At 42.5% G+C, this 26511-nt stretch overlaps 1 protein-coding gene across 1 annotated transcript in view; it reads right to left on the reverse strand.

Annotated features, from left to right (window-relative positions):
• The window catches only part of MCM9 (minichromosome maintenance 9 homologous recombination repair factor), a 56940-nt gene that overhangs the window by 29053 nt on the left and 1376 nt on the right, over positions 1–26511 (reverse strand). Inside the window, 5 exon segments of the mRNA XM_081997261.1 lie at positions 7322–7441; positions 8712–8832; positions 12428–12630; positions 13565–13646; positions 23202–23518. Of these exon segments, the coding sequence (XP_081853387.1) occupies positions 7322–7441; positions 8712–8832; positions 12428–12630; positions 13565–13646; positions 23202–23518 (843 nt within the window).

The raw sequence follows: 26511 nt of genomic DNA on the forward strand, positions 1-26511 counted from the left end.
TGCATTCTCTAATAGGGATGAAGATGTCCCAAGCAGTTAGCATGTCTATCTTTCTGCATCATTAGTGAAATTGTCTTTATTTCTAACATGTATATTTTTTAAATCAGAAAAGAACGTACATGCACATGTTTCTTTCTTCTATGGAAACTTGGCAGTACCTATGGTAGCTGAATGAATTAATGAAAACTGTTAATATTTGGAACCCTAATGTGTGCTCTTGAAAATATCACTGTAATTGTTTAAAATGATTGGCAATTTAAAAATATTAACACCCTAATATCTGTATGACTTAACACAAAGAACCAGTCCCCCAAACCAGCAGTTGCTTCACTTGAGGGCTGAAATTATGTGAATTTTTAAGAAAGATATTTTGATTTTCAATTATATTGCAACTTTACAGTCTACAGTGACATTTTGAGATTTTTGATGCACTTTATTGTTCTATTTATAAATCTATTGAAGATACCTCTTAAATGTAAGCATGTAAATAACTTAGTCGTCTGCTGAAAGATTGGCAGGCTAATGAAGTCTGCCCTTAAGCTAAGGCTACTGTAGTAGTATTTCAAACCCTTGCACTTACTGAAGGTTCAAATGAAAACATGATCAAGTACAAGCTGCAACCGGAATCCATCTATCAGTAGCATGAAGGCTTCTTGAAAGCATATGCTACAAAGTGATGGAAGCAAACTGTAGTACTGCTATCGCAGAATCAACTACAAAATACAGTCAGCAAAACTATGTCACCCAGCAAACCAATTAATTTAATTTAGAGAAATCAGAAAGTGAAGATCTATTGTTCTGTTTAAGAGGGAAAAAGTCAACTATGCACATGAACTCAGGTGCAATAAACTTCAAGCTAGACTGGATGGCAATGATGCTGCAGGAGAATTTGGTACCACCTTACCTGATACACTAACACAGCCTAGATAATAGCTGACCCAGCAATTGCAGGAAAAAGAATTAACCCAACTGTGCTTGGTGAAAACTAGAGAAGAACAACTCTACCTCATGAGAGCACCTCATGGTCTTTGCAAGAGAAACAGTCTTTCTACGCTTTTTGAGAGACTGGATGCCTCTCAGGTCTTCTACAACTTTATCCAGATCTCAGCAGTCCATACACACTGTCTTCTGAATATCCCATTTCCTGGCAAAATCACATTCTAGAGACACTGAATTTGAGAAACCAAATTCCAGTACTCCAGAAGCTTCAGGTCTCATCATCAGGCAAGATCACAGCACAAACTTAGTGGTATTAAAAGATACGGTGCATTATAAGGCATCTCTATAAAGACTTGTCCCTGGTCTCTGAAAATTTTGAAATGTCGGGGCTGTTTCATACAGACGGCTAGTGCAGACAGCACAGCATTACAACTTCAAAGTTGAAGATGAGTTTACCTTCCCACAAACCTCCACTTGCACAGACCATCAAGATGCAAGGGAATGCTACAGATTCTATTGACAGGACTGGTGATGCATGTCACTGTATTTTTACCTCAGCTAGACAGACTCAATTCCATTAGAAGATCGTCATAATGCTTATCAATCAGAGGTTACTCCTGTACAAAGAAGTAAATGGATCAGACATTAGGGATGAAAAACATGGGTAGGAGTTTTTATGTCTAGCTTGAAAAAAACTTGTTTCTTCATCTTAACAGTCATTGTGATTTACTCATGCATCACCTTCAGTCTGAATTACTATGACACTCTTGAGTTTGAATGGGGCAAAAAGGCTCCAGCTCCATCAAAATGGAGGCTGGTGAAATTTAACCTGTCCAGCGGCTCTGCAAAGCTCCACTGAAAAAAACAACCCTCACTACCAACCTTCAAGACTGCAGCAACTCAGAACTTTGCTACAATAACCACAGTTAGATTAGTTCATAGCTCGCCAATCTGTATTCTTGAGATATGAGTGAGAAAGTCACAAAGACAAATCAGATGATCTGACAGTCCATTATTTTCCTCTGTAGGGCCTTGCTGCTGATTTCCTGGAAGTCAGCTTAGACTGGAGGCTAGCAACTTGCAGCTGTACAAAGATTGTTCACTGTCATCTGAAAATGGTGGTAGGGAAGAAAAAGGGAAAAAAACCCCCAAAATGAAACACCTTATGTATAATACGTACACTCCTGGAAAAGAGCAAAGTTATCTAATCTTGTGGCTTCTGTCTGGGCAGCTGCAGGACATCCTTCACATACTTAACTAACTACCCTGCCCCTTATCCATAGCATAGTGATCTACAAGCTTGCAGATTCTCTCATTTTTTTGAGAGCCACAGAAGTTTGGTCCAGAGATGATGGGTTAATTGTTCCTGTTGTTGCTAGCTGGAGGGCTCTGCTCAGTGCCAACTGGGAAGATGCAACAAAACTGACAACTACCTGTAAGGGTGCGGGGGACTACTCATGCTAGGCCTTCGCATTTGTATTTATGTTTCCAGTTAAAGTTCTGCTTTTTAAGAGCTGGTCTTGTGTATGATGCAAGAGCTGGGCTGCAGAAGACAAGTGGAGGGATTTTTGCTTGACTTTTGGTCTAAGCAAAAAAGAATGTCTAAGGAAGAAGAGCCAGCTGGAGTGACTAGGGAGGCTTTGTTAAAGGCAAAATGTGTGTTTGTGTCTGGAACACAAGGAAAGGCCCTCTCAGAAGAGGATGGAGGGAGGATACCCTTCAACATTTCCAATTTCCGGAAATGCTGGCTTGGAGGCATGGCTGGGTACTCATTGTCCATGGCATGAGGGATGTGACTGGCCTCCCTGCAGACAGAGAAAATCAGAGGAAGGAGGTGTGTGTGCTGCAGAAGGGCTGTACCAGATGTAAGAGACAGCAGCTATGTGTTAACAGCAGCGTTAAGGACCGGCTGAACTGTCAGGAACTTTTAAGGAGCTCTTGAGTCTCCCTCCAAGAGGTCCCGCTTGGACCACAAGATAAGGAGGCCTACCTTTCAACATAAGGGGTCCTCCAGTTTGTCCTATCTCACTAGAAAGGTGTGGCAGACCTACACTGATAAAAACTGGGAAGAAGCAAGGGCTTTATGGTACGGTAAAGGCAATCCTGAAGACATAAGATACCCATCCAAAAATCAGCTACTTGAAATGCCTGCCATTTCAACAGCAGGACAAGAAAATCTGATGAAGGCCTGCCTGGATGTATTATGCCAGCAGTATGTAAGGCCCAAAACCTCCAGCCAACATGATGAAGATGTTGCTCCTGCAGTTATTTCCGGTCCATCCTAACTGCAGGTCTTCAGATAGAGATGTATGAACAGGCCAAAGTTTATGAAGACTGTATCTACTTGGCTAAATAATCTTTTGCATGCAGGTAATCAAGGTAAGCTCTGTCTAAGTACAAAGTCATCTTGGAGAAATATTATTGAGAGGAAATTAAGGGAATTTAAGGATCTGCAAGAGATGAGACATTGTTAGAGATGTGGCATATCTCTGACGAGGTTTGATCACAACTACAAAATTCATTCCTTCAAGAACTCTAGCAGACTTGCTCCTGAGTTAAGGCCTCTTCAGCTTGAGGCCCTACTGTTTAAGGAACAGCCAATGAAGACAGGTTCTCAGGAAAATATTTTCCAGGCTAATTGATAGAAAATACTTCAAGTTGATGTACACAATCATGAATATTCAGGAAAACAGTGAAGAAGCCTGTGTGGTAGAAGTGAAGATCTGAAAAGCGTGGCCTAAAGGCTACATCTCTATTTATAACCTGATCAGGGCCAGGATATGGATCCACAGCAATAAAACTGACATTGCAAAATGTCAACAAAAAGGCAGTACTCTCAAGGCTCTGTAGAAGCTGTGAGGAGAGGCCAGAAGGCTGCGTTTCATACAGCCCAGGAAGGCATGTTGTACAGAACTGGAGAGCCGGAGAAACAGCTGATGGTCTCCCAGATTTTTAGACAAGCTGTTCTAAATATAGCTCACGAAATTCTTTGAGCAGTCCATCTGTGGAGGGACACAACACCAAACAAAACTTTGCAGAAATGCGAACAGCCAAATATGCGCCATGAGCAGCAGAATAACTCTGGCCCACATGTTCATGAGCTCCAGACCTGCCAGCAGCAGGCATGTGTTGGTTCCTGTCCCTATGGAGTCAAACACACCACTCAATTGATCGCTGCAGAGCTCAAGCTCCAGGGGAAAATGAAGTATTTTCTTTCCAGTGATTATCTCATCCAATTATGCCCAAGCAGCACTATGGCTTTGGGGATTGCAAAACAGCTGGTTAAACTCATTGGTAAGGTGGGAACGAATAGAGAGAATTTGTTAAATCTCACTTAGTCTCTTTCTTCCTGGAAAACTACGTACTAATTTATACAAATTAAAGCTACCTGAATGACTGACTCCCTGCCATTCTCAGATGAGAGGCTGGGGGTGGAAAAGGAACCAGGACTTCACAAAAACTAAACACTGTGTAGACAGAACCAGACAGTGGGGCAGATGGTTCCCCCATCTTTTATTTACAAATCAGAAAGTCCTATAGCGGTCAAACAAATTATTGCCTTTGAGTTGTTGAATGTGGGCTGGCTTTCTGGCTGCCAACTTTATTAGAGAGATGTGGGAGGAACGAGCCCTGCTTCTTCATAAAAGGCATAAACTTGCAAAGAACTCTCAACAGAAAATCTCTTCTAAGTGTTCGCAAGGAAGGCAACTGAACAAAACAAGTAAACACTATCCAGAGAGTGGAGGTAAAGTTCTGTTTTTTTCAAAACAGAGAACAGATTATTGGTTACTTGTAAGGGGTGTTTGCAACTTGAGCCTGTTGGTGAGATAAGAAAGATGAAGGTCTTCCATACCTATTCACTAGAACAGCAAAGAAGGTGTTAGCCTGGGTCAAACTTTCTGAATCAGGCAAAACACATCTGATGAAGCATAGACTTTGTTTAAAGGGGAGGCAGGAACCTCACTGAAAGAGCAGAGGCCCAACAGCAAATCAAGCTGCGGAGTTAGGTCACTGTTTTCTGAAATTCTGCGAGGCAATTCCAGTTAGGTCTGGATGGGGTAACAGGCTGCAGCGGGCACATGACACCACAGGTCCCCAAAGGATCATAGTGGATCTCAAAGGACATGATACCTAGGGTGGAGCTGGAAAGAAAGGGAATTTTGGCACAAGGAGAATGTTAATGATCTAATACCCTGTCCTGGTACCAATAAGCACTTGTATAGAAAAGCAGGGAAAACTGATATGATAGACAGTTTTGGAAGCAGAATTCTAATTCTACAGTTGAGAAATAAATAGCTTGTATCCTAAAACAGTATCGGATGGGTAGAGGGTACAAGACATGTTAATGCACAGAAATCTTACCAAAGGTTGGTTAGATATTGACAGTTTTCTCTAAAAGAGGAATCCAAATGTAAGACAGCTTTTAGCACTTCTCCAGGGTTTACCCAATCTCAGGTGTGTCTTTTGGCCTATGTGGACTGTAATCCCAGAGCTAGCAATTCAACTGCAATCCAGACTGCTTTTATATAAAAGTAAGGAAGTAGCTGAAAATGAAACTTACGGATTTAGTCTTTGTACACTGGAAGGAAAAATGTGCATCAGGATTCTCCTCTCATGAGAAAGCAGAAACTGGTAATTTGAAGCATGCTATTACCACAAGGAAAGTAATGCAATTTAATACTTCTCTAAACTTATCATTTGGACCTTCTGCACAAAAAGCAAGTTGACAAAATCAATGTTAGGTACATTTACAACCATAGTCATAAGTCAGTCATGCCTTGCACAAGGAAGGCAAAGAAAAAAATTCAAACTACATCCAAAGTCCTGGGCTAGAAATTAATGCTTTAGTCCAGCAGTTCTAGCCATGGAAAGGTTCCCTGAAATTAAACTGGGGTTAATAAGATTTCTTACTAGGGATTCCAGTTACACTTGTGATAAGGGTCCTAAAGAATTTTAAGGTGGAAATTTGTTGCACCTGCTGTCAGATTTCAGAGGGACAGTGAGAGGCTTTTTAAAATATAAGGAATGTTTAAGTGAAATGTAGATGATCTAAAGACCCAAGATGATCCTTTCACAAGATGAAACTCCATCTCCACACATCATTACAGCTGATTCTTATGGCACACATACCACAGTAAGCTTGTAAACTGCAGTATTGGTTTTCAGGGAAATGTCTTTGAACCTAGCTATCATGGCTGAGCTGGAAACCAGATCATACGGAAAATGAAGCACAGGAGGGACATGTGGTGAAGCAGGCAACAGCAACATCAAAGGCCAAGAGCAGCTGACACAGGGAGATTACTACTGACAAAAATGGGCAAAGTCACATTGAAATGCATGGCAAAATTTCACTTCAGGTCACTGTCAGTCCCCTAGCAAGACTTAAATTATCCAGCCTGTTTTCCGTTCTTAACACAGAACAAAAGGTGGAGAAAAGGTTATGCTGAGCCAAAATGTTCTCTCTGGCTTTTCTCCAGACCTATTTGTCAACAGTTTGAATGGAAAACTAGAGGCCTATGTGTTTCATAACAAGCTCCCGGCACACAAGGCTGTGTATGTTCAACATCACGTTCCACTTTCCGCAGCTACAGAAAACCTGGTATACACATGTACACATAGCTACAGAACTCAGAAAGATTTATTCCCTGGTTTTTCCATGTATAAATAAGCCATTTCCAAGACATAAAATGAAAAGCAGCGTCTGAGAAACATTCAAGTTGCACAAGCTAGCTGAGACACCGGGGTTTATCCCTAATTATTTAATGATTTTGAATGTATTAGTAACATAGTTATTTGCTCAACTAAAATCATTTGCAGAGGTAATCTGACCCCACACATTGTCCCTAGAAGAGTTTGTGAAGACACCTGGCATTCAGAGCCAGCTGGGATATACCTAAATTAAAAAAAAAAAAAAAAAGGCAAAAAAAAAGCTTGCTCTATGAAACCGTTTTTTTGAGTTAAAAATAATTCCTCAGCACAGGGGTGAATTTCAGAAAGTAAGCAGAAATTCAGGAGAAACCAAATGATGCTAGCCCATCACACAGTGTGAGCGCTGGAAAGATGTCATATTTGTCATAGCTGGGAAGAACGCTAAAAATACAGGTCCAGATCATCCTCTGCTAGCAAAGCAGTTAGAGGTGCCTCTGGATGAGGCTTATAAGGTTCCCTGTTAGAAGCTCATCACACTGCTCCACTGATACAGGAAGAAGGGGCAGGACTGCCCTTCTGCAGAGTCATGTCAAGCCTCATGTCCGTCCACAGCAGTTCTTTGCTTCAACTGTACTGATACAACCTGAGCACATACGTTCATATATGTAGAAGGCATCTATTTAACCATACTTGAGTGAAAAAAGCAGAGTGTTACAGCTGAAGAAGCACATACCTGCACTTGTAGATCCAATTCCTGCAGTAAGCACAGAGCGTGGTATAATCTTTACTGCATACTTGAGAAACTGAGATTTCCCTGTACCTGGGTCTCCAACCAACAAAAGATGCGATTCACCTTGGGGGAAAACAGTGTAGGAGTAGATGGTTCACATACAGAGAAAGACATGCACAAAATGCTCAGAATTAAACAATACGTCCCAATATTCACCTAATATTTAGCACTACATATACATTACAATATGTAATTCTGTTTAAGACTGCACTATTTGGTGTGATAAATATATTGTTTAATAAAAGCATCTAGTCGTATTGCTTCACCCAAATCAAATATTTACAATGAAGTATTTTAGAAGTACTAGCAGGTATTTGGCATATGCCCCGTAATGTGAGTTCTTACATTTTAGAATACTCATTTCTCAGACTCAACTCATTCTTTGAACATGAAACAAAAGTATACCAGGGTTTAGTTATAATTCCACTATTCAGTTACTTAAATTATTGCAAAAAGGACTAATAAAATCAGCAGGTTGTTTTTCTTAACTAATTCTGTTACACTGCCAACAGTTACACAACTTAGTAATTTCAAAACAATGAAACTACAGAAGTAAATAATTTGGTTACTATGATCTCACTGAAGTGCTCAAAAATTATTTCGCTATCTTCTACAAAATATCAATACAACTTCAATTCAATTATAAAGTCTATAACTTTATTTAGCTGCTGGAGCATTAAGAAAATCCTGTATTTGTATATACAGACATACTATTTTAGAATTATTATGACCTACATAGATTATGACCTGCATACCACCTGGCACATGCCATATTTGCCATCTAATAACAACAGAAGGAGAATCAGCAGGCAGATAACTTACAGTAACAGAACTAAGTGAGATGTGCTGACAATCACAGATGGAAAAGTCTGGCATTAGGAAGTAAAATGAATCCTTTAATTTTTCCTTTCAATGTACTACAGTGATCCACATTAAGGAAACATTAATATTCCATCCTTTGATGCCAAATACTGCTGGGAATATTCTGCTAGAAATCATTTCAAAATGTCACTCATACAATAAAAAGTGAGTTTATGTTTTATCTAAAACAACTGCCTTTAATATTCTACCTAATGGAATCCTGAATGCCTGCTTTTACTGGGTTTGGGGAAAAATTAAAATAAAAAGAGGAAGTCTAGACAACCACTTTATTTGTCTGAGATTCTGGAATAATATTTGTCATTAATCAAAAATTGCTCTCACTCAAGAAAATTAGATGATTACGCTTCCAAAACCTTACTGGTTTGATTTTGGAGCGGGGAGGAATGTGCGTGAAGATAGGGATGGGAACAACTGTTAGAAAGGATGTGATACTATTAGGAACAATACTAACCTCTGATTCGAGTTCCAGTAGCATCAGTCCTCTGTACACCACCAGCAAGCACCATGGCTACAGCCAACTTCACCAGGTACAATCCAAAAACTTGGGGACATAAGCTAGCCAAAATTTCATTCCTCCCTAGAACAGGAGCAAAAAAAGGCACTCAGCGCTGCCCTACGAGTAGAACTTGGTTTTCCATGGACTCCTATGCACATTTAAAGTCCTATGTACACTGACAAATAATTGTCCTATGTCCATGGTCCTGTGTGCACTCACAAATAATTTAGGTCTGCTTCCTGAACAAGAGCAACAGGGTAGGGAGGACATTTTTTTAAATTATTATTTTTTAAATGGGACCCAAAGCAGTTGTTTGATCCAAATGTCCTTCATTATAAAGAAGTTAAGTCTTCCATGGCCACAAGCAGCAAAGCCAATCCTAATCGCAATTTAAGGAAGGTATAGTCTGGGTATCATAAGAAAAGGCACTAACGAAATGCCATTGGGCAAATTCTTTTGTTTTGCAGTTAAAAGTGTAGGGGTTATGAAGAATAAAACTTAAAAGTTTCCAGACTTCATAATATCCCCTTGAAAACTGGTGTGCTGTACATTTAAGAAAAATAAGAAAACATCTAACACTTGAAGTATTTTGCCCTAAACCTGTGCACCCATAGCATGACTCATTTTCTCATCGTTGTCTTGAATCTCCTTCTCCTTTGAACTTTCTGTGTCAAAGATCCCTCTTCTCCTCCCAACCATAGTCTCTTTCCAGCAACAGAATACTTCAATCTGCTATGATAACGTTGTTGGCTTGGAAGCTGTGTGACAATTAATTCTGTCCTTTGAGATTCTGACACTAACAGCACATAAGGGATCACAGGTTCAATGCCATACATTACTCCCATTGGTAGGGAATAAGACAGAGTGACCAATTTTGAGTTCTTGACTTCATGTTTTAGATTTAGATGCAAGTACTGGCAAAATATGTAGGCACCTAACAGATGACTTGAGGCATATGTGTTTCTTGTGGAGGTTCTTCTGAAGGTGTTGTCTTGTCCAAAAATGAAAATTTAAAAACTGTGGTCAGCCATAGCACAACTCAAGATTTAACTCCACAGTTGCCTCTATTTGACTTAATATTCATTTGCCTTGTCAGTGCTGAGCAGCACAGCAGTTCTGCTTCTTGCTACAGAGTATCCAGAAAAAATAAAGTCACTGGCTGTATTGGGTTTGCGTGGCAAGGTTTTGGTAGTGGGGGGGCTGCAGGGGTGGCTTCTGTGAGAAGCTGTCAGAAGCTTCCCCTGTGTCCGACAGAGCCAACACCAGCCAGCTCCAAGTCGGACCCACCGCTGGCTAAGGCCAAGCCCATCAGCCACGGTGGCAGCGCCTCTGCGGGAGCAGAGTTAAGAAGGGATAAAACCTGCTGGGGAAACAGCAGCAGAGAGAGGAGTGAGAACACGTGAGAGGACCAACTCTGCAGACACCCAGGTCAGCGAAGCAGGAGGGGCAGGAGGGGCTCCAGGCGCCGGAGCAGAGGTTCCCCGGCAGCCCCTGGGGAAGACCACAGTGAGGCCGGCTGTGCCCCTTTAGCCATGGAGCTCCACGCTGGAGCAGATCTCCACCTGCAGCCTGGGCAGGACCCCATGCCGGAGCAGGCGGATGTGCCCGAAGGAGGCTGTGACCCCGTGGGAAGCCCACGCTGGAGCAGGCTCCTGGCAGGACTTGTGGCCCCGTGGGGAGAGGAGCCCAGGCTGGAGCAGGGTTTCTGGCAGGACTTGTGACCCCACGGGGGACCCAGGCTGGAGCAGTCTGTTCCTGAAGGACGGCACCCCGTGGAAAGGACCCAGGCTGGAGCAGTTTGTGAAGAACTGCAGCCCATGGGAAGGACTCACGTTGGAGAAGTTCGTGGAGGACTGTCTCCCGTGGGAGGGACCCTACGCTGGAGCAGGTGAAGAGTGTGTGGAGTCCTCCCCCTGAGGAGGAAGGAGCGGCAGAGACAGCGTGTGATGAACTGACCACAAACCCCATTCCCCGTCCCCCTGAGCTCCTCTGGGGGAAGAGGTAGAGAAATTGGGAGTGAAGTTATGCCCAGAAAGAAGAGAGAGGGGAAGGTGTTTTAAGATTTATTTTTTATTTTCTCATTACCCTACTCTGATTTGATTGGTAATAAATTAAACTAATTTCCCCAAGTTGAGTCTGTTTTGCTTGTGATGGCAATTGCTGAATGATCTCTCCCTGTCTTTATCTCAACCCACAAACTTCTTGTTATACTTTCTCTCCCCTGTCCATCTGAGGAGGGGAGGGAGAGGCTTTGGTGGGCACCTGGCATCCAGCAGACCTTCCTAAGTTCTCTGAGGCCTACCATGGTAGACTTTCTCAGGACACAAAATATACACTGATACACAGTATCAGGAATTGACTGACATAAAATGCAGCAGTTGTTACCATTATGTCTTGAAAAACAGTAACCGTATATGCATCCTGTTGTAAAATAGGAATACCTTAGACTCCTTAGTCAAATTTGACCTCTGCCTTCAATTTCAACTCAAATTCAGACAGATGGCCTGAAACAGACATCTTGGTCAGTCAGGGCCTTTGTAATTTCCACCCCAAATTTCTTGTAGCCACTTCACATTAATTTATTTATTCTGAACGGGTAATATTGCATAAAACCACAATGCTCCCTGCACGCTTCCAAAAATTGTCCTGAGAAAGATTAAATGGGACCTTCAAAGTCGATCCATTACTTTCTGAACAGTTCTAACCAGGGTGATAAGAAATGTTCTCGTTCCAATCAGCAGGAGGCTAGCAATTAAACTGCTTTCCAGGAAATGCATTTCTGAAGAATTTTTGCCATTGTCAAGGTCTCCGATTTCTTATGTGAGTCCGCTAATTTTTAAGCTGACATAGGCAACATTCCCACTTGCTTTTCCTCCTGCTTGTCTTTTAAGAAGAAAGACTAAGCCCTTTTCAGGGTTTTAAAAGACAGAGCGTTAGCCTGAGACGGTTCAGTGACAGAAATCCTGAAGAGTCCATTGAGCTTCCACACAGTTCAGGAGGAGGCACTCATATTATAGAGAGGGATAGGGTTCCAGACACAACTCCTGCTAATTCCTAGGTGGTTGACTACAGACTGTGGTAAGTTTAGGAGCCAGTGTACTAAACACTCTGGCTGTTCTGGAAGCCACTGTGAATTGGGACACTCTCTCCATATTTGATAGGAGGCTCCACAGCACCTAAATCAAGGGTCTAGGCATCCAAGAGTTAGGTTAAAGATGAGATGTGCTTAGTTCTGTGGTAAAGATTCACATCTTAATTTGGGATGCAGAGACAGTGAGTCAGATCTCTCACCCCAGAGTCAACAGCTATGCTGACAAAAAGCAGATCTGGTCCACACTGTTTCTTCTAAGATGTATGCTCTTCTGTCTTGATTATAAAACACTTTTCTTTTTCTCCCCTGATACTTCTATTAGTTCTCATCTCTTGTTAATAAATGTTCCACAAAACACTTGACTAGAGAACTCAAAAGATGGAAGACAAATGCAGTATGTTTTTTTTCACAGTAATACTAAAATAAGAATTTCATATTCCTGTACTGGAAAAAATATATTATTGGATGAATGGGTGGTGGGATAGGATAATGAAGGAAAAGTGTGTTCAGTCATTGTATTTTCAATCCTGATTTCACCTCTATCCAATCACATGTCCTACTTAAAAGCTTTTAACTACTAACCTGCTAGGGGATCATTCCTATGCTTTTCCCAGAAGTCTTCAAATTCCTTGCGAACTTCTTCATCAATTACAATCCCTGCTAGCTGCTCATTGTTTACTTTAACATAGTTGGCTTTCAAAACAAGCTCCAAGTCACAGCGTGCACCCTCATGGAAAGGTTTCCACCTCTGCATTACCACTCCATACACTGTGATGTCATCTCCTGGAGGTAGAAACAAACATCAGTAAAATAACATCTGACTTGAGATACGCAGACATGTCAGTTAGCTGTAATGCATGATAATGCAATTAAGATCCTATGTTACAGTTATTAAGGTTAAAATACCCAACAACAAAAAGCAAACTTCCTGCAACTACTGAAAGTCTAAAAAAAACATTAGGTAGATTGCTTATACCTATGGTGGGAAGTTGCTATGTCTTTGTACTTCTGTTTAAGGTATATGAATTCTTAAAGGCGTACCTCTGCTAATTTCCTCTTTTTAGAAAAGAGGAATTCACAGTAAACTGTAGGTTTTCTTTCAATTAGATTTACTATACAAAAAGTTTAGTCAAAACTTATTTGACTTCTGGTAACTTTTGTGATGAATTCCAGAATCACGTGTTAACATTCTGGCCACAGTGTTCTTCTGAGAAAGTACAACCAGAAATGAGTTTCTTGTGGGCATGTGCCTATCTGAGAATTTTTATTCCATTCTTCATACATCCTCCTGCTGACTAGCTTCCTTTCTGGATGCCATGTAGCTTTTTCCACCTGCAGCACTCCTTAGACACAAGGTCAGGTTACCTAGCTCTCTGAACCTACAGAGGGGCATCACAACGCTGTCTGATGGTGTGGACCAATTTCCTCAAGAGGTTTCATTTAATAACATTTAATATACTTTCTGTGCATCACAATACATTACTTATTGACACTGATCTGTCAAACAGTCAAGATGTAACATGGGGATGTATGACATTTTCTAGAATAGTCTTCAACTGCCATGCTAATGTCCAAGCTGAAACAGCAATGTAACAGATGAACATATCTCATTCAACAAGCCCTCAGCACTGACAGCCTACTTGGCAAAGATTCATCTCAAATGGAAAAACAAAAATGCTTGTGGTACAAACATATGCGATATATACTGTATCCTCACCAGACTTGCAACTGTCCACTAAGTCATCTTCCAGAACAACCACCATGCAACGAGGGATGCTTCCAACAGACAGTCTTTGAACCTATGAGACAACAAAAAAAACCAATTCTTAAGAACAGCACCTTTCAAAAGCCATTTATAGCTGCTCTGGCTTAAGGACATACATTCCTTTCCTGGAACTGAGGTCCATCCTTGCTTTTTGTCAGAAAACTTACCCAGTAAACATGCCACTACTGCCATGAGCTTAATAATGGAAATTTAATGCTGATATTAATGGAAACAGGATTGGGTATTAAATTAGCCGAAGGTGCTCAATCCTGGGAAGTGCTGTGTGATATCAATATCTTGCTGAAGAAAGCTCATTAAAAGAGGTCATTTGAAAGAGCTGATTTTTTCTTTTTTTAAATAATTTGAGAAATTTTTAGATACTTCTTCCATATGCAAAGTTTACTTTGGGTACTGAAGCATGTCTATAGGTTAGATAACCCTTCGCTGAAGTATATAGATTATTCTTTATATTTTTCTGGTATTTAACCATAATTTGGCAGGTTAAGAAACAAATTTACACCTAGGTGTCAAGGATTAAATCAACAATAGGAAAAAACAAATAGCACAAAACCAGACAAAATTTATATTGACAGATGTACTAGTAATTCCTGGAATTCTTTTTTTTCTTTTCTCCAGGGCAAAGTCTATGCAATCTTGTCACAGTTTATTTCCAACCAGCAATCTTTCCATTTACACTTAAAGCTTGCAATAGTTTTTTAGAATATCCACTGCACAAGAACAACAATCAGAAGTACCTTTTCATTCTGCAGCACAGGCCATACATGCTAGAACTCTAGATTTATTCACTCTCTAGTGCCTAGGAAGGTTAATTCATCCTTGCGTATTATCTAAATGGCCACAGAGAGTGGCGCATACACAGTTACCTGCAGAGCTCAGTAAGGAAACAGGAGTGAAATTCCTTCCCGGTTCAACTTTACTGTCTTTAATAAGCCCATGCTGCTGAAAATCCTTCCCATCACAGACATCTGTGTGTCACACTAAAACAAAAAAAGTGTTGCAGAAACCATGTGCCAGAAACAATCATAATATGCAGCATAGGGCTTATTTCCTAGAAACAGTTTCATTCCCTTACCTTTTTGCTATTCTGAACTTTAAAGAGCTTCATTTCAATGATACAGACAGTGAGATGGTGTGCAGACTCAGCAAGTTTGCAGACTACACCAAGCTGAGTGGTAAGGTTGGCATGCCTGATGGAAAGGATGCCATCCACAGGGACCTGGACAAGCTCAAGAAGTGGGCCTGCGTGAACCTCATGAGGTTCAACAAGACCAAATGCAGGGTCCTGCATCTGGGTCAGGGCAACCCCCAGTATCAGTACAGGCTGGGGGATAAAGGGATCGAGAGCAGCCCTACCAAGAAGGACTTGGGGGTACTGGTGGGTGAAAAGCTGGACGTGAGGCAGCAATGTGTGCCCGCAGCCCAGAACACCAACCGTATCCTGGGCTGCATCCGAAGTGTGCCCACCAGGTCGAGGAAGGCGATTCTGTCCCTCTACTCTGCTCCAGTGAAACCTCAGCTGGAGTACTGCATCCAGCTCTGGAGCTCTCAGCACAGCGAAAGACATGGACCTGTTGGAGAGGGTCCAGAGGAGGCCACAAAAATGATCGGAGGACAGGCTGAGAGAGTTGGTGTTGTTCAGCCTGCAGAAGAGAAGGCTCCAGAGAGACCTTACTGCAGCCTTCCTGTACTTCAAGGGGGCTGATGAGAAAGATGGGGACAGACTTTTTAGCAGGGCCTGCTGCAATACGACAAGGGGTAATGGTTTTAAACTAAACGAGGGCAGTTTTTGACTAGATCTAAGAAAGAAATTTTTCACAATGAGGGTGGTGAAACCCCAGCACAGGTTGCCCAGAGAGGTGGTAGATGTCCTGTCCCTGGAAACATTCAAGGTCAGGTTGAAGAAGGCTCTGAGCAACCTGATCTAGTTGAAGATGTCCCTGCTCATTCCAGGGAGGATGGACTAGATGACCTTTAAAGGTCCCTTCCAACCCAAAGATTCTATGATTCTATGATTTCTGATTTCATACATTTCTGTCTTCATACAACTTGCACGTTTATACAGTGCAGATTTTCTTGTGCCAGTTTTGTCTTAGTTACGTGCTACTGTAAAAAGAGGCCAGACAGTTTCTTACTCCTCCAGCTTAGCTGTACTTCCACCCAGGACTACCTTCAGAAAAATGAATGCGAAGTCTGTGAGGAGCATAAATTCAATAAATGTTAAATTCAGTATTGGCTGAAGGGAACAGACATTTGCAGACACCATGTATTGACCATCCTGCATGGCTACAGCTGTCCTTGGCCACCACTGGGCTAGCTTTAGTCCTTAGAGAAACAATGCAAACTGGTGTTACAAGGATTCAGCATGGAAATTTAACCTATTGTCTTGGTTTCAGCTGGGATAGAGTTAATTTTCTTCCTGATAGGTGGTATAGTGCTGTGGTTTGAATTTGGGATGAAAACTGTGTTGATAACACATTGATGTTTTCAGTTGTTGCTAAGCAGTCAAGGACTGTTCAGCCTCTCATGCTGGCCTGCCAGTGAGAGGTGGGGGTGCACAACAAGCTGTTAGGGGACACAGCCAGGACAGCTGACCCCAACTGGCCAAAGGGATATTCCATACCATATGACATCATGCTCAGTATATAAAGCTGGGGGAAAGAAGAAGAAAGTGGGGGGACATTCGGAGTGATGGCATTTGTCTTCCCAAGTAACCATTACAGAAAAGAAGAAGGAAGGTGGAACATTCGGAGTGATGGCGTTTGTCTTCCCAAGTAACTGTTACGTGTGATGGAGCTCTGCTTCCCTGGAGATGGCCGAACACCTGCCTGCTAATACGAAGTGGTGAATGAATTCCTTGCTTTGTTTTGCTTGCGTGCACAGCTTTTGCTTGACCTGTTAAACTGTCTCTATCTCAACCCACAATTTTTCTCACTTTTACCCTTCTGATTCTCTCCCCCATCCCACTGGGGGTGAGTGAGTGAGCGACTGTGTGGGGCTTAGTTGCCAGCTGGGATTAACCCACGACAACATCAGGCACAAAGGGTTCAGATAAAGACAGATTTGACCAGAACTTGTTAAAACAATTTTGTTGTAAACATTCATTATATCAGTTTAATTGTTGCTGGTCACATTGTTGTGGTATTTACTGTCAATGTTGTTATGCTTGTTCTCAGAGTTGTGCTATGTAATGCTTTACTTGCTGTACATGCACCCTGCAGTGCCGCTGATCAACTCTGCAAGCTGGGTCAAGATTACCATGTTTCTGTATTATGCAACACTGGTCATGAGACTAACTCGGTGTCTGTATTCAGTATTGACATCACCTCTGTACTTTGGGAGTACTTTTTATCTTTTCTCCTCAGAGAGACAATCTATGGGGGATACACCCTCCTTCACCTTCCCTTTCTCCTCCAAGCTAGTTCCAACAACTCATGAAATCATATTTCGAATATCCTTGGGATGTTAAAACCAGCATGCTCCTATTGCTAGGTCTCCTGAATCTATTTCAGGACTTGTACTTGTTTAATGTTAAACAATCATTTAAGAATACCAGCCAGAGATCTGCCCCAAGGCAGGACAGTCATGGGTGGCACAGCATGTGTGAGAATATGGGCAGGTATCTAGAGAAGTTCTCACCTCCGATGGTCTGGAACTTTACTCCCAAACAACTAAGAACCCGAATGAAGAAGTGATAAAATGTTTGGAAAAAAAATGCTGTGGCTATTCCTAAGTGGCAGAACTTATCACACTGTGCTGGGCCCTGGACAATATCTACCAAACATTGTTAGATATTATGCAGCACCCTCAGGGAGAGGGAAAACACACTCAGTGGCATTGCAGCTATTCCAACCCCGTAATAGGCACAGGGATTACTCCAAACTCCATGATAGGCACTGTGATTGCTCCAACTGCAGCAGCAGGCACTGTGGCTACTCCAACCCTGAAAACAAGCACTGCGGTTACTTCAGCCTTCATGACAGGCACTGCAGCTGAACAAGAGAACCAAACCGTGCTGGTATCAGTTGCCCCTATACACAAGAAGAAATCCTGGAAATGGAAGTCAGCTTCTTTGGTAAGGGGTGCAGAAGCTTCTCCTAAGAGGGAGTGGGAGGAAGAAGCATACTACCCTGTCAGCAAGAAGGCACACTACTATGAAACAGGGCCATCATGAGAATGGGAGGACTAAGAAGAAGAATTAGCCGCTACCCCTTGTAAAAAAACTCAGCAGAAGGGCTCCTCGTTTTCCTTGTATAAAGAGGAAGAACTCGTAAAAGAGATAGTAACCACCCAATCCCTATCCCTGGGTAAGCTGCGAGATATGCAAAAGGATTTCAGCCGTCGTCCAGGCGAGTACGTTGTCACCTGGCTGCTCCAGTGCTGGGATAACGGGGCCAGTAGCCTGGAATTAGAGGGTAGGGAGGCCAAGCAGCTGGGATCCCTTTCTGGGGAAGAGGGCATTGACAAAGCAATTGGAAAAAAGACACACAAGTCCTCAGTCTCTGGAGGTGACTCCTGTCAGGCGTGAAGGAAAGGTATCCCTTCAAGGAAGATGTTGCATGTCACCCAGGCGAGTGGACCACCATGGAGAGAGGTATCCAGTACCCAAGGGAATTAGCTGTACTGGAGGTCATTTACAATAAGCTGGACAACACAGATCTAAATGAAGTCCAGTGCACAGGACCCATGTGGCAGAAGTTTGTACGGAGCACACCATCGTCATATGCCAATTCATTGTCAGTAATGACCTGGAAAGAGGAAGATAGACCAACACTGGATGAACTGACTTGCCAACTCCAGCAATATGAAGAAAGTTTCACCTTCTGCCTATGGGTCTGCGTCTCAGCTGTGGAAAAACTGTCTGAAAAGTCCAAAAACCTGTTGGAAAAGCTTTTCCAGGAGTTCCAGCAACTCAAAGAGGATATGTCCTACTTACCACCTGTACAGACCACTATCTCACCTGTTACGAGTAAGCGTTCTTCTGCTCGAGGGAGGATATAAAGGGTATACACCACAGGCCACGCTGTAACTTTACCTGCATGACCACGGACAGGACATGAGGAAGTGTGATGGAAAATCGACCTTGACCCAAGAGGCATGGGTATGTGAGTTGCAAGAAGAACAAACACAAAAGGGGGTTCTTCCAGGAAATTTGCTGCTCCAGTCTCCAATGAACAGTTCCCCAGACAGAGTAGAAGGGCTGATCTTACTCCTGATTCTAATGAAAGGACTCCTAACTCATACTCACAAGAAGTGACTAATGGATATCATGACCAGGACTAGAAGGGCCCTGTCTCCAGCCAGGCGGAGGAAAGGGACAACCAGGTTTACTGGACTGTGTGGATTAGAAGGCCTGTCACATCAGACCCACAGAAGTTTAAGGCTCTAGTGGACACCGGTGCACAGTGTACCCTAATGCCGTCAAGCTATATAGGGGCAGAACCCATCTGTATTTCTGGAGTGACGGGGGATCCCAACAGCTGACTGTGCTGGAGGCCAAAGTGAGCCTAACTGGGAATGAGTGGCAGAAGCACCCCATTGTGACTGGCCCAGAGGCTCCGTGCATCCTGGGCATAGACTACGTCAGGAGAGGGTATTTCAAGGACTCAAAAGGGTACCGGTGGGCTTTTGGTATAGCTGCCTTGGAGACGGAGGAAATTAAACAGCTGTCCACCTTGCCCAGTCTCTCAGAAGACCCTTCTGTTACGCGGTTGCTGAGGGTCGAAGAACAACAGGTGCCGATACAGCAGTGCAGCAGCGGCAATATCTCACCAACAGAGACTCTCTGATCCCCATCCATAGACTGTTGCGTTGGCTGGAGAGCCAAGGAGTGATCAGCAAGGCTCACTCACCCTTTAACAGCCCCACACAGCCAGTGCGAAAGTCTGATGGCAAGTAGTCACTACCAGTATAACATCGCAGCTCGAATGAAGTCATGCCACCACTGAGTGCTGCCATGCTGGACATGCTAGAACTTCAATACTAACTGGCGTCAGAGGCAGCCGAGCGGTGCACCACAACTGGTATCGCCAACGCGTTCTTCTCAATCCCTTTGGCAGCAAAGTGCAGGTCACAGTTTGCTTTCCCTTGGAGGGGAGTACAGTACACCTGGAACCGACTGCCCCAGGGGTAGAAACACAGCCCTGCCATTTGCCATGGATTGATCCAGGCTGCACTCGAACAGGGTGAGGCTCCGGAACACCTGCATTGTCTGGGGCAACACAGTGGAAGAGGTTTTTGAGAAAAGGAAGAAAATAGTCCAAATCCCTTTGAAAGCTGATTTTGCCATAGAACAAAGTAAGGTCAAGGGACCCACACAGGAGATCCAGTTTTTAGGAATAAAATGGCAATATGGATGTCGTCAGATCCTGACTGATGTGATGAACAACAAAACAGCCATGTCTCTACCAACTAGCAAAAAGGAAACAGAAGCCTTCTTAGGCGTTGTGGATTTTTGGAGAATGCATATTCCAAATTACAGTCTGATTTTAAGCCCTCTCTGTCAAGTGACCCAGAAGAAGAACTATTTTAAATGAGGCCCTGAACAACAACAAGCCTTTGAACATATTAAGTAGGAAATAGTTCATGCAGTAGCTCTTGGGCCAGTCTGGGCAGGACGAGGTGTTAAACGTGCTCTATACCACAGCCGGGGAGAATGGCCCTATCTGGAGCTGCTGGCAGGAAGCACCAGGGGAGACTCGACGTCGGCCCTTAGGGGTTTTGCAGTTGGGGATACAGAGGGTCCGAGGCCCGCTATACTCCAAACGGAAGAGTTATTGGCAACATATGTTGGCTGCAGGGTTTGAGCTGCTTTGGAAATGGTTGGTGCTGAAGCACAGCTCCTCCTGGCACCCCCAACTGCCAGTGCTGGGCTGGATGTTCAAAGGAGGGTCCCCTCTACACATCATGCAACTGATGCTACGTGGAGTAATTTGGTTGCTCTCATCACATAGCGGGCTCAAATAGGAAACCCCAGGTGCCCAGGAATTTTGGATGTGAACATGGACTGGCCAGAAGGCAAAGATTTCAGAATACCGCCAGAGGAGGAGGTAACGCTTGCTGAAGCGGCCTCACTGTGTAATAAACTGACAGAAAATGAGAAGCATGCCCTGTTCACTGTTGGGTCCTGTCACATTGTGAGAAAGCATCGGAGGTGGAACGCTGCTGTATGGAGTCCCATAGGACAAGTCGCAGAAACTGCTGTAGAAGAAGGTGAATCGAGTCAGTTCGCAGAGGTGAAAGCCATGCAGCTGGCTTTAGATATCGATGAATGAGAAAAATGGCCAGTGCTCTATCTCTATACTGACTCATGGATGGTGGCAAACGTCCTGTGGGGGTGGTTACAGCAATGGGAAAGGACCAACTGGCAGCGCAAAGGCAAACCCATCTGGGCTGCTGCACTGTAGCAAGATATTGCTGCCCATGTAGAGAATCTGGTTGTAAAAGTACACCACATAGATGCCCACATACCCAAGAGTGAGGTCACTGAAGAACATCAAAACACCCAGCAGGTGGATTAGGTTGCTGAGATTGAAGTGGTTTAGATGGATCTGGACTGGCAACATAAGAGTGAATTATTTATAGCCCGATGGGCCCACGACGCCTCAGGCCATCAAGGAAGAGACGCAACATATCGAGGGGCTCATGACCAAGGGGTGGGCTTGACCATGGACACCATTGCACAGGTTATCCATGAATGTGAAACGTGCTGCAATCAGACAAGCCAAGCAGTTAAAGCCACTCTGGTATGGAAGACAATGGCTGAAATATAAATATGGGCAGGCCTGGCAGATATCACACTCCCACAAACCTGCCAAGGAAGACACCATGTGCTCACAATGGTGGAAGCAACCACCAGATGGCTGGAAACATATCCCGTGCCCCATGCCACTGCCCAGAACACTATCCTGGGCCTTGAAAAGCAAGTCTTATGGCGATATGGCACCCCAAAGTCAGACAATGGGACTCATTTACAAAACAACCTCATAGACATCTGGGCCAAATACTACATCCCCTATCATACACCAGCTTCCAGGAAAATCGAACAATACATGGACTGTTAAAGACTACACTGAGAGCAATGGGTGCTGGGACATTCAAACATTGGGATACACATTCAGCAAAAGCCACCCGGTTAGTCAACACTGGAGGATTTGACAATCGAGCTTGCCCTGCCCAGTCAAAACTTTTACGTACTGCAGAAGGAGATAAAGTCCCTGTAGTGCACATAAAAAACATGTTGGGGAAGACAGCCTGGGTTATTCCTGCCTCGGGCAAAGGCAAACCCATTCGTGAGATTGCTTTTGCTCACGGACCTGGCTGCACTTCGTGGGTGATGTGGGAGGATGAGGAAGTCCAATGTGTACCTCAAGATTTGATTTTGGGGAGAATAGCCAATGACTGGAATTATATTAATTTCTGTATAATGCTGTATGTCATCACCACGATGCTTGCTATATGCCATATTAACATTATAGTAAGAACCACCCAGATTAATGAAACGGAACAAAGAGCAAAGGTGATAGAACCGGAACTGGCTTCAGCATACAGCAATCCAACACCACATACCACCTCTCCTAGCCTGAAAGACTGTTATGACAGATGAAGCCTAAAGTCAAGGACTAAATGAACTGAACAGAGATTTTAGAGAGCTAGCCCATAGACTAAGGGAATGATATCTGTCTGTATATATCAAAAGACAGGTGATTAATTGGAATGTATTGAAAAGTGTAGGATCTGAGCATGACATAGATGATCTAGAGCAAGGGGTAGACACTGTCCTGGTTTCAGCTGGGATGGAGTTCATTTTCTTCCTAGTAGCTGGTATAGTGCTGTGTTTTGGATTTGGGATGAAAATAGTGTTGATAACACACTGATGTTTTCAGTTGTTGCTATGCAGTCAAGGACTGTCTGGCTTCTCGAGAAGGCTGGGGGTGCATGGGAAGCTGGGAGGGGGCACAGCCAGGATGGCTGACCCAGGCTAGCCAAAGGGATATTCTGTACCATATGACATCATGCTTAGTATATAAAACAGGGGGAAGAAAAAGGAAAGGGGGATGTTTGAAGTGATGGTGTTTATCTTCCCAAGTAATTGTTATGCGATAACCCTGCTTTCCTGGAGATGGCTGAACACCTGTCTGCCCATGGGAAGCGGTGAATGAATTCCTTGTTTTGCTTTGCTTGTGTGCGCAGCTTTTGCTTTACCTATTAAACTGTCTTTACCTCAACCCATGAGTTCTCACTTTTACCCTTCCAATTTGCTCTCCCATCCCACCAGCAGGGAGTGAGCAAGCAGCTGCATGGTGCTTAGTTGCCAGTTGGGCTTAAACCACGACACCTATGCACTGATCCTGGGTGTTTTGTACGATCTGGAATGGAGTTACCTAATAATGTAAGTCTAATCAACACCTTAATTCTGACATAAGCATCAACAGTTTCACTAAAATTAGCGCAACTACCTTATTCCAGCAGAAAATTAAGCCTCAAAATTATTTAGTAAGTTAATTTTTTTTGTACTTGAGACATCTTGACCTTAGTACCCTCACCTTTTACTCCATCTTATTTTTTTTACCTGTTCCTGAATTTTGATTTCCTGATAGTCTCTGCAGCAGGTAGGAGAAGAGGTTGTTCCAGAGAGACACGTAAACTTGGTTGAGTTGCAGCCTTCTTCATTAAGACAGGCTGATGGACGACAGAACGCATAGTACTGTTCAAAGTCAGCCTTGACAACAAACACATGCTTGCACTTATTGCAGATATAACTCCGTTCAAACTCCAAAACTTTCACCAAACTGGTACGTATGACGGTCCCAGTAACAGACAAAAAGTGACCCACATCCCTGGATTTAGGAATGTGCTCTCGAGTCAGCTCTGGGCAAACAGGCAAACCTGTTAAACAAAAATATGTGCAGCATAAGGCTATGCATATAAAACATGAACTTACAATGCAGTTAAACAGAAAGACTAGAAAAAATGCCAGACATATTAATAGTAGCCATTGTTATTACTGTTTCATAAATGTGATTCAACAATTCATCTGTTGTACCACAAATCTGATTCACTGGCCTCAGATACTGAAAAACATCAGACACTGAGCACTAACCAGAAAATGTTGCCATTTTACTCTCCTGCTCTTGCCAAGGGCTGAATGGTCATGAGCAGTTTCCATTCGTGGAAATAGATCCTGATGTTCTCAGATCTATTTATTAATTTAAATGATCTTTTGGCAAATGCCATTTATTCTACAACTGGTTTATCTGAATTACAAAATTACAGTTATGCTACTTAACTGTGGTTCAATATTATTTCCACATTTAAACAAGCATAACTCCTAATCTTGTGTGAATTCTCAAGTCTAAGCAAATTTAAAATTCATAGTCTGTGAGCATTTGACTTTAAATGCACATTGCATACCCATAAACCTCAAGCACAAGGAAGATGTCATAAAAAGAATATAAAGGGGTTATGAACATAACCAAAGCAACAGCCAGTTTTGTGGTGTACTGATCCTGCTCCAGCGTTCACCTGTGTGGCCGTCACTTAGCACCACAGCAGCTGAAGATTAATCTACCTCAACAGCCTACAAAGTCTTCATAAAAATAAGTGGTCTCTGAAATGCACACCTGGGGACAGCATCAAAACATTGCCTGTTCAGAAGTTAGTATATGAACTACAAGATACAAATAATTAGCCACTTAAAAACAAATTACCTGCTCTTAAAATTAATTTCTTAGCTTTACTTCCAAAATACAGCTAGGAAACGGAGATGTAAAATAATAACTCTGCTGGAAAATTATGTTTCTAAGGGGACGAAAACTATTTGTGCATTTAGGTCAGATCTTCTTTAGTATCTTTGCTAAAAAAAAAAAAAGACATCATATATTTATTTCAGTGTTTTCTACACCAAATGCTTTGTTTCAGACATGCTGAAACATTCTGTTTTGATGCTTTTAAGCAAAGTGCTTGATCTTTTGCTTTTGTCTAAAGAAAACATTTTTAAATATTAAGCTAATTTTAGAAGGCAAAAAAATAAAGTAAACAAAAAAGTAAAGTAGAAAGGCGTTAAATAGTCTGGAAAAGAAATGAAGTATTATGTAGAACTGCAAACAATTTTTTCTGGTTGACTGTAACAAAGCTATTTACATATTTTACCAAATCTGTTGAAAATTCTTTTTCTCCCACACGTTTGCATTTCTATTCAGTTCAGGAAAAAAAAAGATAAAATCCATTATCTTCCCAGCTGGTTTGGTGTCTTTTTTTCCCCTAGCTCAGTTGGTGCAGCTCAACAACCTTTGCAAAATACAACACATCTTACACTAGAGAGAGCTGCAGCACTGCTGTTAGGATATGTGATACAATCATCTCTGTGAATATTGAAGATATCTGGATGGGGAAGAAAAGAGCCTTCATTCTGATCATATCAGACTGCTTGACAAACTCTTTAATTGAGTATGTGCCTCTCTGAATCAGCTTTACTGTATTAGTAACAACATGTAAAACTGAACTATTAGAAGCAGCTTGACCACTAGCGACAGACACAGCAGTGCTCAGGCTAACCGTTAAGTAAGGAAAAATTTTTTAATGAATTTGTAGCAAAAGAAGTTATACAATCAAATTCCTACAATGCTGAAATTCAGATAAAGAACTTCATCTTTTACTTTCTTCAGTGAACCCTGGATAATGATCCATTATTAATTTGCATATTCACACTGCCCGAGTCCTCCTTTGAACTCCTAGATGCCCTGTTCATATTGGTACGAGTGCGTTAAGATTACATTCTTACACCTAGTGTAAGAAAAACCACTTTTCCTCACTTCAGACCAAGCTTGACACACAGATCCCTGTGGCCCCACTCCAGGTAGTTGCCTGCTGCTCCCACCAAGAAAGGTGCACCACCTCCTACTCATTCCCATTTGATGTGGGAATGGGAAGTGGCACTCCAAGAGGATGAAGACAATCAGAACCCAGTAGCCACTTAAAAGGTAACAGTATCATGGGAAAATTTGGGTGGAAAAAAGCCTGCAGATCATTTAGCTCATTGTTTTTTGTTTCTGTAGTAGCCACCCTTTCAGTGGTACAGAACATAAACCAAACTACACAGACAGTTGTTCTTTTGACCCAGATGGGCCGCACGAGGGTAACCACCCCCTGCTCTTCATCAGTTTCCCTCCACTTCAGCAATGGAGTAATTAGTGAGTCCGATAACTAACTTCTTCCATCAACGATTAATCAGACTTGCTTTTATCAGTTATTAAAACTATTTGATCAAATGTGACTAATTTTGCCTGACATTGATTAGGGAATATTCAGACAAAACATCACCATGGGAGGAACAGTCAGCTCCAGCAACAGGCTGATAACAGGAGCAGGAATGTCTTCAAGATACAGCTACTTGTGCCACAAACACCTGCCCCCTGCTTTACTCCTTCCAGAACTTCCTGGTAGCTTATAAAATAATCATACTTGGAGTAAAAATTACCCTGCTCTCATGCTGAAGCTGTGATTGAGGCAAATGCATCAGGGGAAATGCATCCTAGAACACTGGGGAAAAAGTTTTAATTCACTCCTACTTTTATAGGTACAGAGAGATGCTGGACATTTCAAATTTCAGTACAATACAGAGGCCATCCTTTTACACCACATACTCAACAGCTGTATATGAACTCTGTAAAACCTAAACAGGTAGCAAACTGTTTTGCTTTTTTTTTTTCCTAAAAACCTTTACAAAATAGCATTATGAGAGCCACAAGCTAATCATATTTCTGATGTATGTGTTCTAATGACAATATTTTAAATGTAAGTTACTGGGGCAAAATAGATCTATTTAACAACCGTGATTCATCCAAATTCAAGATGCCAAAGACTGAATGTTCATAAACCAC

Source organism: Phaethon aethereus (assembly GCF_964289735.1).
Source record: "Phaethon aethereus genome assembly, chromosome: 3".
NCBI classification, from domain to species: Eukaryota; Metazoa; Chordata; class Aves; order Phaethontiformes; family Phaethontidae; genus Phaethon; species Phaethon aethereus.